Source organism: Myodes glareolus, chromosome 2 (assembly GCF_982192425.1).
Source record: "Myodes glareolus chromosome 2, mMyoGla1.1, whole genome shotgun sequence".
Classification (NCBI taxonomy): Eukaryota; Metazoa; Chordata; class Mammalia; order Rodentia; family Cricetidae; genus Myodes; species Myodes glareolus.
In genome coordinates, this window is record NC_142027.1 from 43,731,208 (window position 1) to 43,746,158 (window position 14,951).

Consider the following 14,951-nt stretch of genomic DNA (forward strand, 5'->3'; position numbering starts at 1 on the left):
AACTGGGGGATCCTAGTTTTCCAATCAGAGAATATCCTGAAATCCCCTTTCATAATTGTGTTTAGCTCTTATCTAGCATTAGACCCATAGAATGATTCTAGATTGTAATTCTAGATTCTGTGGATGGCACAATATATTTGAACAAAGGGTGGCACACAAATAAAAATAAAATCACACTGGGTAAGACCATCTTTTCTATAGCACTGACCAGTGACAGTCTTCTATGATGCAGTCAGGGTATGCCAATATAGAAGAGAAAACTGTAGGAGAGAGAGAGGGTATGCCAATACAGGAGAGAGAGCTGTAGGAGAAAGAGAGAGGGTATGCCAATACAGAAGAAAGAACTGTAGGAGAGAGGGTATGCCAATACAGAAGAGAGAACTGTAGGAGAGAGTGCTGAAGAAGAAGAACTGAGGAATCCTATAAGACATCAGTGACTCAACCTAGATGTGGCATGTGTCAATTCCTTGTTCAGTCAGCTAGCGAGAACTAAAACCACAGTTCCCACCCATCCACACAAGAGGCTGAGAAGGCATGTGGAAGAACACACAAATATTGGATGAGTGTTAACAGTCTCTCTCACACTTGATCCTTGATCCTTTGAAACCGCATATGTGGAAATAAATTCATAGGCAACTTCATATCATTCCAAATTCTATACAATCAGGTCAAGGTTTCATATCATTTATACCGAAAGAACATGTGGTTGATGAAGGGCATACTGTCTTTCTAAGAAACCATCTTGAGCTTTCTGTTAAAAACAAACAAAAGTTTGCTCAGTAGTTGTGAGATCTGGGGAAGTCATTTAGCTCCTATAAACTCATACCTCAACTGGAAATGGAATATCAATTCCTTATTCATGGGTATGCTGTGAAAGCTGGACGAGAGATGGCATTTAAAACATCTCCTATGATGTGCACTATCAATCAAGTGTCAAAGTGAATTTTAATGTTACTGGCATAGTTGATATTGTAATATGATCTATTATGTGCTAATAACTATCAGAAGCTAGTCTGCTGTTTGACGGTGAGAAATGATTTGATGATGTTCTATTGTCTTTATATTCTTTTCTTTGTAGGTCATGGGGGATTTTCCAGGTCATGTCCTTCCTGGAACACTTTTCTTTGTCATAGGTCTTTGGTGGAGTATTAAGCACATTCTGAAGCATGTTTGTCGACAGCAAAAGAGGTCTTTCTCCCTTATTACCAAGAAATTCTTCCTTCGAGCAGAAATTGTGGAAGGAATTGTGATTACTGGCGTGGTATTAGTAGGTGAATTGACTTACTGTGTTGTATTTTTTCAGTTTGGTGTTTTTATATGCATAGAAAATTTCCTTCCTTCCTTCCTTCCTTCCTTCCTTCCTTCCTTCTTTCTTCCCTTTCTTCCTTTCTTCTTTCCTTCCTTCCTTCCTTCCTTCCTTCCTTCCTTCCTTCCTTCCTTCCTTCCTTCCTTCCTTTTTTCTTTTACAAAATCAAGAAATTCCAGAGCAGAATAGCTTATTCAAAAATACTTATTAAATGTTCTTTACAATTTCTCTATGATATAATTTGTTAGCAATGTGGTATTTCAGGCTTATACAAAGGCTCATTTCTTAATAAGTTAATTGTAATATTTAATTTACCTAAGCAATCATGGTGAATTTCTTTTGTGGAATTGGTTGGATCCTCTGCAATAATTTCATATCAATTTTTTCTGATCTCTGCAAGAATAAACGCTATTAGAAATCATTTTCAAATGATGCAAAAATAATCAAGTGATGGTTGGAAAGTTTCAATGAACATTGCTGGGAGGTTATGGAGAGGGACCATGGCGGAGGAAAGCCTGCTTCATGAGCTCTTCCTTTTCCTCTAATGTCCTGAATTAAAGAGCACAGTTAGTCCAGACAACTTATGAAACCTTTCCATTGCTTTAGAAAATCTTATAAAAATGGTTGCTTTTAGTTTCATTGTAGCCTATTATAAAAGATAAAACTTTCTGTTTCTTTGTGCTTTCTTCATGGAAAGAGGGTTTTGATATGACTCACACTAATTATTTTCAAAGAGAGCTTATCCACAAACTTATATATGTTAGCAAGTGAGCCAACGTCTCTGAAAATTTAAGTACTTGTATAAGTGACGATACCACATTCTACATTCATTGGGGCTTCTTGCTTATCCTTTCCTGGAGGAAGCTGGATCTTAAGAATTTTTGTTTTGAACTCAGGAACCAAGGCCAGTCATTTACCTAGTGACAATCCAAAGGTCAGGTAGTTAGGAAATGAACAGGTAGCCTCTATAACACTGTCTCATAAACCTTGGTCTTTAGTTTGGAATAGACACTTGAACCAAAATCATCAGCATTGGCTGTGACTAAAATCGGTTTTCTCAACCAGCACTTGAAGCTCTAGTGAAGTCTACAGTGTCACCACAGAGCTGTGAGTGAACTGCCCAGTGTAGCACGAATAATTAAAACCTAGAGACAGAGACTGGGGTTCAACGTGAAGATCAGAAAAGCAAAGCAACCAGCCACTGACTCCTACCTCAGACTGAAATGGTAATACTGCCTCCACAAATCCTTAGAATGAGGCTGAGCTGAGACCTGTCTCCTCCGTTTTATATTCCTCTCTAGTGTGGGGATTAAAGGCATGTGTCACTACACCCCACTACTCTTTCTCTCTTTCTCTCTCTCTCTCTCTCTCTCTCTCTCTCTCTCTCTCTCTTTAAAGAGAAAGCAATGTTTTAAGAGAACATAGTAGATTGAAATAAGCAATGCTCATATCTTCTTGCATGTGTGTGCTAGGTAAAATCAAGTAGAGTGTTGCTGAAACTGTGGTATGATTTTCAACAGGAATAACTGGTCTATACCTTGTGCTTGGAAAGCGAAATCAGCTCTCAGAAAAAGAATCCCAGTTGGTCCTAATCCTGCACTGGCATCATTTTGTCATGTATGTCTTCTTTGCAATGCTAGGTGGGACCAAGATCTTATGTTTCACCATACGTTCACTTCCAGTCTCTTTGGTCAAGTTAATGTTAGCAAATGCCTGCTTTGTCGATGGTAAGTATGGGGGAGTAGTGTTTTCATATCTCTCTGTCTCTCTCTCCTCCCCATTCTCTTTTCTGTACTTGTCTCTAGTAGTAAATGTTGACAGAGGCTGCTCATTAATTTGATCCTGGCTGCTCAGACCCAAAATAACCATATAGACATCTGTATTAATTGCAATACTGTTTGGCCAATAGCTTAAGCGTATTTCTGGCTAACTCTTATATCTTAAATTAATCCATTTCTATTAACCTGTGATTGTAGCATACCCACAGGGGGTTATGGTAGGCTCCAGAGGAGGCTTCTGTCCCCTGCAGGTGGCTATGTGACTTCTCCTGACTCTGCCTTCTTTTTCCCAGCATTCAGTTTAGTTTTACTCCGTTAAGCTTCTTTATTAACTAATAGCAATAAAACATATTCAATGCATGCAGAGGGAAATCCCATATCAAGTAAACATCTGGATAGCCCTATGTAATAAAATATCTTTGCTTTCTTTGTACAGTCCTGATTGGCAGGGCAAAGTATCAGGGCCATACTAAGATACTTGACTATGCTCTATAGGATGCCAAGGATTGCTGTGTGAGAGGCTGTTTGTTTGTTTCCTAGCAGCCAGGCTACTCAGATCTGAAATAACCACACAGAAACTGTATTAATTAAATCACTGCTTGGCCCATTAGCTCTAATTACTTATTGGCTAACTCTTACATCTTAATTTAACCCACTTCTAGTATTTGCCACAAGGCTGTGGCAAAGTTCTACAAGGCTGGGTAGAATTCTGTCCGACTCCATTGGGGCTTCTCTCTGACTCTGCCTCCTTTCTTCCAGCATTCAGTTTAGTTTTTCCCACCTAGCTTTACTCTACCCTATCACAGGATTAAAATAGTTTCTTTATTAATGAATGGTATTTACAGCATATAGAGGGGATTCCCACATCAAAAAGGATCTTGCATCTCTACAGACTCATTGAGTAGCACAACCATTTGTTGTTTATTCAGGTTTTACATCTGCCCTGAAGAATCATCTTCTTTCTTTGTTTTCTTAGCAACTATCTTCTTTACACTTTTAACGATGAAAATTAAACCTAAAGAGTAATGGAAGCATGAATCCTCAACTGGGATAGCTAGATGTTAGCAGCAAAATAGATTCTGCCAGCTGCCAACTAGCTTTTAAATTACTGACGCAGTAAAACTTGTGCCAGTGTGTATGAAGTTGAGTCTGTATATTTCCACCACATTAGTAGTAGAAGTCCTAAGTTTGAGAAGTTAATTAAAAATAAATCATATGTGGTTTTTTTTTTCATTTGTTTTCCGTAAGATTACTGAGGTGGGTGAGGAAAATGTCTTTAAAGGTCTTTAATGGTTTTCTTCATTTATTATGCACATGAAAAAGTAGATTAATTATATAGCTCTGAAACTTCCAGTGGTTGGGAGGCAACTGTTCCTTTCCTTCCATGTGAAGAAAGAAAGTAGCTCTTACCTGTTGTGTTTCGAGGGCAAGGGCCAAAAAAAGACAAAAAAGAATCACCATAACTAATAGCCTGGTTCTCATGTCTTTAATCATCATTCTTTTCTTTTATCTTAATGAAAACTATCAAGGTGAAATTGGAATATGTCTATGTAATGAAACACTGTAGTTAGATCCCACTTGAAGATAACATTCCCCTACCTCTCAAGGTGTGAATTCTGGGTGTGTCTACTTTTCTCAGGGCATGGAAATCCTCAAGGCAAGGTCTTGGCTCCAGTTTGTTCATCTGCATATTCATGTGAATTGTAGCTCCCTGTCCTGTCATGTTTATTATTCCTCAGCCTGCATATTAATGCCTTTAAATGCAGTTAGCTGACAACTTCATGGTAGAGGAGAAAAGATTCCACTTTAAATAGGTGGGGACAACAGTAAGAAAGTGCAAGCTGTCTTGCCTTGAGACTCTGCGGGGACCTCACCTTACTATCAGTTGTATAGGTTGGCTAGAGAGGAAAGGAGGTGGGAGACATAACTGATGACTTGGTTGTCTTTGGTTTCTATTAAAAAATTTTTTTCTACCCCATTAGCTTTTATTTTCCACAATCACACACATGGCCGGACCTTGGTGGACACCTTTGGGCACCAACTGTTGAGCTTCGCTATATTTTTGGCAGGTTTGGTTGCCTTTATAGAATTCTTTACAAAGAGCAATGTAGTTCTGGCACTCCTGCGGTCGAGCCTCGTCATGCTACATGGGATGTGGTTCTGTCAGGTGAGTTAAAGTCTCCGGCTGGCTCTATTTTGTTTTGACCTGTGGTTTCTCTCCTTATTTGATGGCGTAGTTTCTTGTGGAGTTCAGACAGTTTCCTATAGTGAAACTGTTGGTCTTTAAGAGGTAATGTCTTTAGGTGACCTGAGGTTCCTAGTAGGAACACTGGTAGAGCAGCTGAGCAGGAAGTAGAGTGTGCCAGTTATCAGACATCTGGTTATCCATTCTGTAGAAACTCTGAGTAGGTGATATTAGTTATCGTCAGTTTTTGATAATAAGATAGTTTATAGCTTACTTAGTAGTAAGCTCCAGAAATATATGTCAAGTAGACAAGGGAGGAACCTGTTATTTATTGAGAAACAAGTGTGTATTTACCACTGTTTTGAAAAAATATTCTTTTAAGAGAGCGTCTCACTAGGTATCCTAGGTTAACCTTGAACTCAGAATCCTAGAATTCAAGGCTTCAGCATCCCTAGTGTTGTGGTTATAGGTGTATGCCATGTCTATCTTTCATTGGATTTTTATGGACATTGTATTTCATTCTGTTTATGATAATGTAACAGTTAAGTATTACCATCTCCAACTTATCAATAGAAAGATTCAAGAAGATTTAAATTATTTTGCAAGACTCATACAATCATGGAACTAGTCAATTCCTGCTAATTATTTTTTATAGAAATTTAGCTTTACAGGCAGGCATCCACATAAGTGGAGACAATGCCACCACATACAGGATATTAAGGGAATTCAAGCAGGAATCCTGGATGGGTACAGACCAAGAGGTGAATATGTTTGACATATATGCACACTCACATCTTCACCCTATTCCTTTGCCAATTTCATTGAGAGATGTGGGGCCTGGAAAACTGTTAAATACTAAAGATGAAAGCAAAGATGAATACATCTTTCTGTTTTGAATAAAATCTGTACCAGACTGAAACTTTGGCCATTAGACTAAGGGGAAAGTCAAATCTCTACTTCAGATTTCTTGCTGGCTCTAAGCAGGGGTTCTCAACCTTCCCAATGCTGCTACCTTTTAATACAGTTCCTCATGTTGTGGTGACCCCCAACCACAGAATTATTTTCATTGCTACTTTATAACTGTGATTTTGCTACTGTTATGAATCATAATGTAAATATCTGATACACAGGATGGTTTTAGGTGACCCCTGTGAAATGGGTGCTTGACCCCATAGGAGTTATGACCTACAGGTTGAGAACCACTGCTCCAGGGTTTACATTGTGTTACACAGGCTACTGACCAACAAACAAAAAACCTAATCGAGGACTTAAATTTGGATTTGTTTGGTCTCAACCCCCAGTCTCTTCCCGTTTGATGATGTCAACTCTCTAACCTCGATATTATGTTGAAATCAGAATTCCAATGCAATATGTAATGATTGCATATTTTATGATGTCTGATAAATTGTACTTTGGTATGCACTTAGAGATGTAAAGACTATCTGGAATGGAAGCAGTATGTTGCTCAAATAGGGCAGTCTAGTGATTTCTAGTCACCAGAAAACAGATATTTGGATCGATGAGGCTACTTCAAGCAATTACATTTCACATGAGTTATAAGAAAGCTTCGTCAGCTGAGGGGAAGAGGCAGTATCATGGTCAACAGACTAGGGAATATGTGTTTTAGGGGTAACAAGTAACACATCTTCATGGGACCAACTTCCTTCTTAGCTGTGACTGTTCACACTGCTGAAATGGCTCAGACTGATCTTGGGTGTTTAGTCCACCATCCATCTGTATTGACCAGCATGGAGAAAATCAATGCTGATGGAGAGTATACAGTAGAAGACAGAGTCAGGCACTTAGGAATACTGTTCAGATCATTCAGAAGTTTTTTGATCATTGTCAAAATTATTGACAGACTTCCCTTTATATTACGAAGGATAATAAAATCTCCTCATTGAAGTTATGTATTTAAGACTAAAGATTATTGAAGAAAGCTCATGCATAAATGAGGATACTAGCACATGGCATATATCCCTTGACCATACATATGGGATAATAAAAGTTGTAGTTCTCATTCCAACAACAGGGAGTCTATATGTGGGGACAACTGATTAAAGCAAATAATTTTAGTTTCTACTGATTAACTCAGGTGTTTGAAATTTAAGGAAGAAATGAAAGTAGGGCTTTACTCAATATAGACTCAGTGCATTTTTTTCTGTAAATTTTCATTATTTGGAAAATAAAGACAACATATTAAAGGTAATAATGAATTATGAAAAGGTCATTGGAAGGAACTTGTAGGTGATACAGTGCGTACACATTCATGGCCAACTTAGCATATCATTTGTATAATTATCAATGATATTATCCAAATTTCTATGTTTCATTTTACTCTAGAGACCTGAAATTATTCAACCAATCAGCCTTCCATCATTTTATTGGGATGAAGTTTATATAACATAGAACTTTAAAGGCTAAAATTCAGCAGCATTTATTCCATTCATAATGTCATGCATTACTACCTCTAATGATCTACTAAACATTATCATCCCTGCAAAGAAAACTATGCCCAACTAGCAGTTATTTTTCTTTGTCTCTACTCCTAGGCGCTGCCAACTACCAGTTTGTTTTCCTACCCCACCTATTATGAATATTTTATATAAAAGAGAATAGGACAATGCATGGCCTATTGTTTCTGCTCATTTTACTCAACATAAAATCTTCAAGTTTTATCTACATTATTACATATATTAATATTTTGTTTCTTTTTCATCTTTGGATGGTCAAATGCTGCTATGAACTTTAATGCACACATTGTTTTTTGAATACTTGAAAGCATTTCTAGTAGTAGAATGCTAGGTCATATGGTAATTTGAAATTTTACTTTCAGAGAAACTGTCAGCCCTCTTTATCATAACAGTTTCATTTTCCTCATAACAGGTTTAAGGATTCCAGGTCCTCTGTATTCTTACCAACATTTGTATTTTATATTTATTATTACGAATGCCATTCTAGAGAGCAGCAAGTTATATCCCACTGCCATTTTGATTTACCTTTCTATAATGATATTGCTCTTCTTCCATTTGTTTAAGGGTCATTTGCATATTTTAAAAAACCTTTCTTCATTCATGAGAATTTCATTCATGTACACAATTAATTATGATCATACAATTCATCATATATTCATATCATTATCTCATTCCATCCCTCTGATTTTCTGAATCCCTCTCCAGCCCTTCTCTCTCCAACTTCACACCATCTCTTTTTTGAAAACTTACTGAGTTAAATTAGTGCTCCCCATACATGCACAGGCATGGAATTATCCACTGCAACATGGGGAATCTGCCAGTGGCCACACCATTTAAAGAGAATGATTCTTCTCCAATAGATATCAACTCTCAGTAACCCCTTGGTAAATGCTAGGGCCTGGAGAACACTTCTCCCATATACCAGAACTTTGCTGGACTTGATTTTGTGGCTAGTTTTGGACAAATAACCCCATCTTTTGTGAGTTCATGAGTGGGACAGCCATGTCATATTCAGAAGACAGCATCTCACAGCATCCCTCCATATCCTCTGGCTCTTAGATGCCTCCTCTTCTGAGATGTTCCTTGAGCCTTGGAACTGGAACTAGTGTGGGAATTAATAGGGATGGCACATTTAGGGGTTAACACTCTTTTGAGATAGTTTAGAAAGACAACTAGATAAATAATGTCTATGTTATTAAAATAGGTAGAAAAATATGATGATTTATATGTGCTATCTCTGACGTTGACAATCATATAGTTATCAGTACTCTGAATAAATGTTTTCAATAATGTGCCTGATTATTTTATGTGTCATTTCTTTGAAACACAGGTTGCTTTTGTCCTGTTTCCCAAAAATAGAGACCATGCATGGAACCTGTCTGATCATAGCAACGTTCTGTTTCTCACTGTAATCTTTTGTTTGTATTATGCATTGACCTATGTCATCATTGGAATTAATTATGCTCTTGTTACCTGGTAAGTTAATCACTTTCATTCATCAGATATGATTATCAGACTCACTGAGTTAATCTTAAAACTCAAATCATTTTTATGAATTAATTTCTTTTATTACTGTCCCACAAGACAAAGTAGTAGAGGAGAAAAATCTCTGGAAACACAGAAATTGCCAGCAAAACAGTAAATGATTCAGACTTGGACTAGGTGTTTGTGATATGCCTTTGACACAGGCATCATCCTGCAGGACACTCACCTGAGCCTCCCTGGTAGGAGTTTTGAAAATGTCCCAGAATAGTTCTCTCTGACAGAAAAAAGCCCACCAAGTATTTGTCTTGGAGAGGGAGAAGAAATAGGAGGTCTTCCATCTTAGATGTTTAAGTGAAAAGTATGTTCATCTCCTAAAGCCTCATTTCTCCGTCTGTCCTTCTGGTAGTAATCTGTTTGGGACAGGTCCAAACTTCATCAGAAGATGGAAGGCAGAAAGTTAAAAATCAACATGGAGGTGGTTAGAGAAGTTTCTCATAAAGTGAGAACGATTTTGGTAATTTCAGTTACCAGGTTCATTTGCATACATCTCATAATTTATGGAAATTTTGTTCTACTTGTGTAGGCACAGTATACAATGACCTATGGCAATCATATATAGGAAAAACTGCATGGTTCACATAAATACTTCTCACATTACAGAAGTAGAGAGCTTGCTCAGCTTTGATCACTAAGAAGCTTTAGACCTTCTGGAGTTGGTAACTCTAAACATCACTTCCTCTAGGCCTCCATCTGAGTTTGTACTAAAACAGGCATACATTGGAGGGTACTTCTGTGTACTTTAAAAAAACAGATTTATTCTTTGAGAATTTTACATGTGTATATAATGCATTTTGATCATGGCTACCCCCATTTTCCCCACCTAATTCTTTCAAAACCTCATCAGATACATCCTCTCCCAACTTCACATACTTTTGTTTAGAAAAAAACACCCACTGACTCTAATTGTTGGTTCATGTGCCCATGGATTCTAGGGTGGGCCATCTACTGTAAAGGATCTTGCCACCTCTCTGAACTTCTTAATTTATTGTGTGTATGAATGTCACCTGTAGTTGAATGGCCAGCTCCCTAATCACAGAAGCACTTTTTTTAAGTTACACGGAAGAGCTGAAATCCAGCTCAAACTTGACATGGGATTTAGTTAACTTGGCCTAATAGCTATATGGAAGGTGATGGCTCCAGGTACATTATTTGGAGAAAAAAAGCCCTCTTCTTGTAATATACATGTTGTTCTGGTCTTAATGAAGAAACTCCACTGATATCAGATTCATCTGGGCTTGCCACAAATTATAGATTCTCCAGTTTGTTTTAGAAATAATCAAAGTTATATTCTGGTGTGATCAATTTAAAAGCCCATATTTTATCTGGTTACTTATATCTTGCTTTAATCCACATAGCTTTTCAACAACTCAAGGCTAAATAGAAATTATTTTCTTTCAAGGGTTATATCCCCGTTATGCAAATAATCTGGAGTTTGTTTTACTGTAGATTTACATTGCCTTAGGGTTTAGCTTTAGATTTCACCTAACCAGAGATGGTTTTCCCCCTCAGGTTGGTGAACTGGAGACTTAGCAAGCTCTGCACCTCGGAAACTCAACTTCTGAAAAATCTTGAACAGCAAGACGAATCAGAAGATGAAATGTGATATTTTTAGACTGCCATCTAGTGTCCCTAAACAAACCCTTTTATAGTTTCCATTGTCTTTGCTCTTGGCTTCATTTAGTGGACAGTATGGAAAGAAGCTGTGACTACAAACCTGTAATTTTGCCAGTTCACAGACAAATTATCACGGGCCATCTTCAGCCAAGTTAATAGCAGTTTATTACCCACCTCTGTATGTGACCTAACATCTTTTTGGTTGTAAGTAAATTCTTTGGAATGTACAAATGGATCCTTAGTTTCTACCCAGCAGAAACCTATTAATATAGTCAAAAGAGTATCGGAGGTTTACAGTTGAGGTCCCCTCTTTTCTGTAACTTGCCTACACGTTGTTTACACCAATGCATTTGAAAAGCATTTTGAATATGCTTTGTTCTGTTACTCTAAAAGGTTATAAAAATGTTATCATGTTGAAACATGGAATTTGAGGTAACTCACATCTGTGTTCCTGGGCTATAGTCACCCATATCTGACTCTGGGAGAAACTAATCCCCTTGGAGATGGCAATAGTTTCTAGCGTTGACAGGTTCTTAACTTTTTTTCTGAAGGCTACCTGGCTGAGGATGACTTTGTAGCAGATGCTCCAATTCTGTTAAAGCATTTGTGTTTACATGTTTTATTCTTAGCTTGTAGCATAATTTGTGATAAGTTCATTTTCTGTATCATGTAGAGTGATTTTTCTGATGTTATATGCCCCCATAATGACAAGTATTTGTTTAATTTATCTGAGATATATATATATATATATATATATATATATATATATATATAAGTTTTATAATATTGCTGCTACTGAAATCTACTGAGTACTAGATTAGATTTATCCTGTTGCTGCAGTGAGAAATAAGTGAAAGCATGCTCCATGGTACAGAAGCTGAAGAGGAAACTGCAGAAACTTTTTGTGCCCAGTTGCTTTAGTTCTCCGAAAGGAAAAGGATGACCAAAGGTTATCCTGAACTTTTCAAAGGACAAAAGGGATGTTCCCTAGGGTATACAGTTACAAAGCCACGACGCTGGGAAGGGAGAATTGTGGTAGTATCTATGAGAAGAGAAACTTAACACTGCATTGAAAGCACCAAAGTCACCCTGTTAAAGCAGGTAAAGGATTAACATATGAAAAACCTATCTTGTAATACCAGACTCTCTGCACAAGATTCTATGACTTTGCACTTTTAAGTTGCAATGTTATTAGTAAGCTGTCATCTACAGTAACTAGAAGCCAGAATTCTATGTCTAGTCCTAGGCAAACATGTGGGAATAAGTAGCATAAATCAGATTTAGAATATATTTGAAAATTGTTCTGTGCAAATACTCTGTAGTCCTCATGAAAGAGCAGACCTGTCTATGTGTCTAGTGTTGTAGAAGGCAATCCTCTGAGAAATACAGCTGCCATGTTCATCAGATGAGTCGGACCTGTTGACTGTTGAAGTTCCTTAGAGGAGGAAGACTGTGAAGGGGAGCCTTTGATCAGCAGAATTCTTTTATGAATGGCAATTTTGCTTTATTAAAAAACTGCATTGTAATAAGTTTTCTGAAATAATGCCAAGTACTTTACAGCACAAATATTGATTATTTTAAATTCTAAAACACTGGCTGAGGAAATTTGGCTTTAGGCTACGCTTCTTAAGATGCCCACACCAATGGAATCATTCAACATTTTTTGGGTGTGTCAGTGTGGGAAATGCTGAAGTGTGATGTGAACATTATGATAATCTACTGTGTTGAAAAGACTTGTCAAAACAAAATTGTTTTTACTTGTAAGCCACGAGGAGATCACTCTTATCTTGAATGTATCCTGGCAGCTAACTTGCCCAACATGGAGGACTTCTCAGTACAGTTGGGCTATTCTTAAAAACTGTTGATTATTGTAAATATTTCACTGCCTCAGATATTCTTAAGAGATAATGGGTTACAATGTCAATAGGTTAACTGCTAAGTTCAGCTTTTGTATAAAACATTCTCTTCTTACTTGGATGACTGGATGTATCTGCTGAACATCTGTTACAAAATCAAGCATGGTCTGCCCTTCAACAGGATATATGTTAACTCGGCTCTCCAAAATTATAATGTTGTAGATTTTGCCTTTAGAAAACTTGGACTAACAGTAGCTGAGGCCTCACCCAGAGTGCTCTCTGGTCTGGTCCTGGCCAATTTTTAAAATAAACACCTTCTATTTTTACAAAAATTAAAACCTGAGTCACACTGGTGAATTGGTGGATGATTACAGACCCATAACAAAAACAGAGTACCACTCAAAGCAAAGTTCTTGTTTCAATATAATTTGTATGACTAGAAGTGAGATGGATATATGTCTAGAGAAAGAAAGAGACACAGAGACATAGAGAGACACACAGAGAAAGAGAGATAGACAGAGATAGAGACATAGAGAGATAGAGACAGACTAAAGTGAGATAAAAATACAATCTCATGATCAAGTGTGCTTCATCCCAGAAATGCAGGGATGACTGAACATATGAAAATCTGTCAATGTAATCCACCATATAAACAAATTGAAAGAAAAAAAAACCATGATCATTTCATTAGATGCTGAAAAAGCCTTTGACAAAATCCAGCATCCTTTCATGATAAAAGTCTTAGAAAGATTATGGATACAAGGGACATACCTAAACATAATAAAGGCAGTCTATATCAAGCTGATAGCCAACATCAAATTAAATGGTGAGGAACTTAAAGCAATCCACTAAAATCAGAGACAAAACAAGGCTGTCTACTCTGTCCAGGCAGTGAAATGTCTCTGTCAATTCTAGAGTTCTGAAAGTTGCTTACAATGCACTTTCTGTTAACTTAGGTAACATTATATCCTTCTGAGATCTTTGATTGAGTTGAAGAATAGGTACCTACAATTATAGTTTTCCTTAGTTATGATAAAAGATAAAGTAGATATAAATATTGTAGCTGTAATTCTTGCTTGATACATGTTTTGTTGTATGTAATCTTGCTATGTTAAAGTTAAAACCTTCCTTTTTTTTAAACAGAAAGGGGAGGTGATGTGGGATTCCCCTCTGTATGCTGTAAATACCATTGGTTAATAAAGAAATTGTCTTGGGCCTGTGCACAGCAGAATAGAGGTAGGCAGGGAAAACTAAACTGAATGGTGAGAGAAAGAAGGTGGAGTCAAGAGACACCATGTATCCATTACCATGAACATATGAGTCAAACCTTGCTGGTAAGCCACAGCCACGTGGTGATACACAAATTAATAGAAATGGGTTAAATTAAAATGTAAGAGTTAGCCAATAACAAGCTAGAGCTAATGAGCCAAGCAGTGATTTAATTAATAGAATTTTTGTGTGGTTATTTTGGAAATCTGGGCAGCTGAGAACAAACAAGTGGGTTCCTACTACACCACTCTCTAGCACTTAAAGTTTTAGTTAGAGCAATAAGGCAACTTAAGGATATCAAAGAAGAAATTAGAAAGGAAGAAATCAAAGTATTGCTATTTACAGATGAAATGATAGTATACATAAGCAACCGCAAAAATTTTACCAGAGAGCTTCTACAGCTGATAAACACCTTTAGAGAAGTGGCTGGATACAAAATTAACTAAAAAAATTGGAAACCCTCCTATATACAAATGATGAATGGGTTGAGAAAGAAATCAGGGAAACAACATCTTTCACAATAGCCACAAATAATATAAGATATCCCGGTGTAACTCTAACCAAGCAAATGCAAGACCAGTACGACATAATTTTAGTGTTTGAAAAAAAAAACTGAAGAAGATATCAGAAGACAGAGAGATCTTCTGTGGTCTTGGATAGGTAGAATTATCATAGTAAAAATTTCCAACTTACCGAAAGCAGTCTACAGATTCAATGCAATCTCCATTAAATTCCATCACAATTCTTTACAGACCTTGAAAGAATAATGCTCAACTTCATATGGAAAAACAAACAAAAAAATCCTTGATAATTAAACCATCATGTAGAATAAAAGAACTTCTGGAAGTATCACCATCCCTGATTTCAAGCTGTACTATAGAGCAATAGTAATAAGATCCACATGATATTGAAATAAAAACAGAC

The 14,951-nt window shown here is 37.0% G+C and overlaps 1 protein-coding gene across 1 annotated transcript in view; it reads left to right on the forward strand.

Moving 5' to 3' along the window:
* The window catches only part of LOC125392800 (transmembrane protein 45A-like), a 59,801-nt gene extending 45,828 nt beyond the window's left edge, over window positions 1–13,973 (forward strand). Inside the window, exons 4-8 of the mRNA XM_048422744.3 lie at window positions 1,079–1,271; window positions 2,827–3,033; window positions 5,067–5,251; window positions 9,074–9,219; window positions 10,798–13,973. Coding sequence (XP_048278701.3) covers window positions 1,079–1,271; window positions 2,827–3,033; window positions 5,067–5,251; window positions 9,074–9,219; window positions 10,798–10,891 — 825 coding nt within the window. The 3' untranslated portion in view covers window positions 10,892–13,973. The remainder of the gene's footprint in view (window positions 1–1,078; window positions 1,272–2,826; window positions 3,034–5,066; window positions 5,252–9,073; window positions 9,220–10,797) is intronic.
* The last annotated feature ends 978 nt before the right edge of the window (window positions 13,974–14,951 follow it).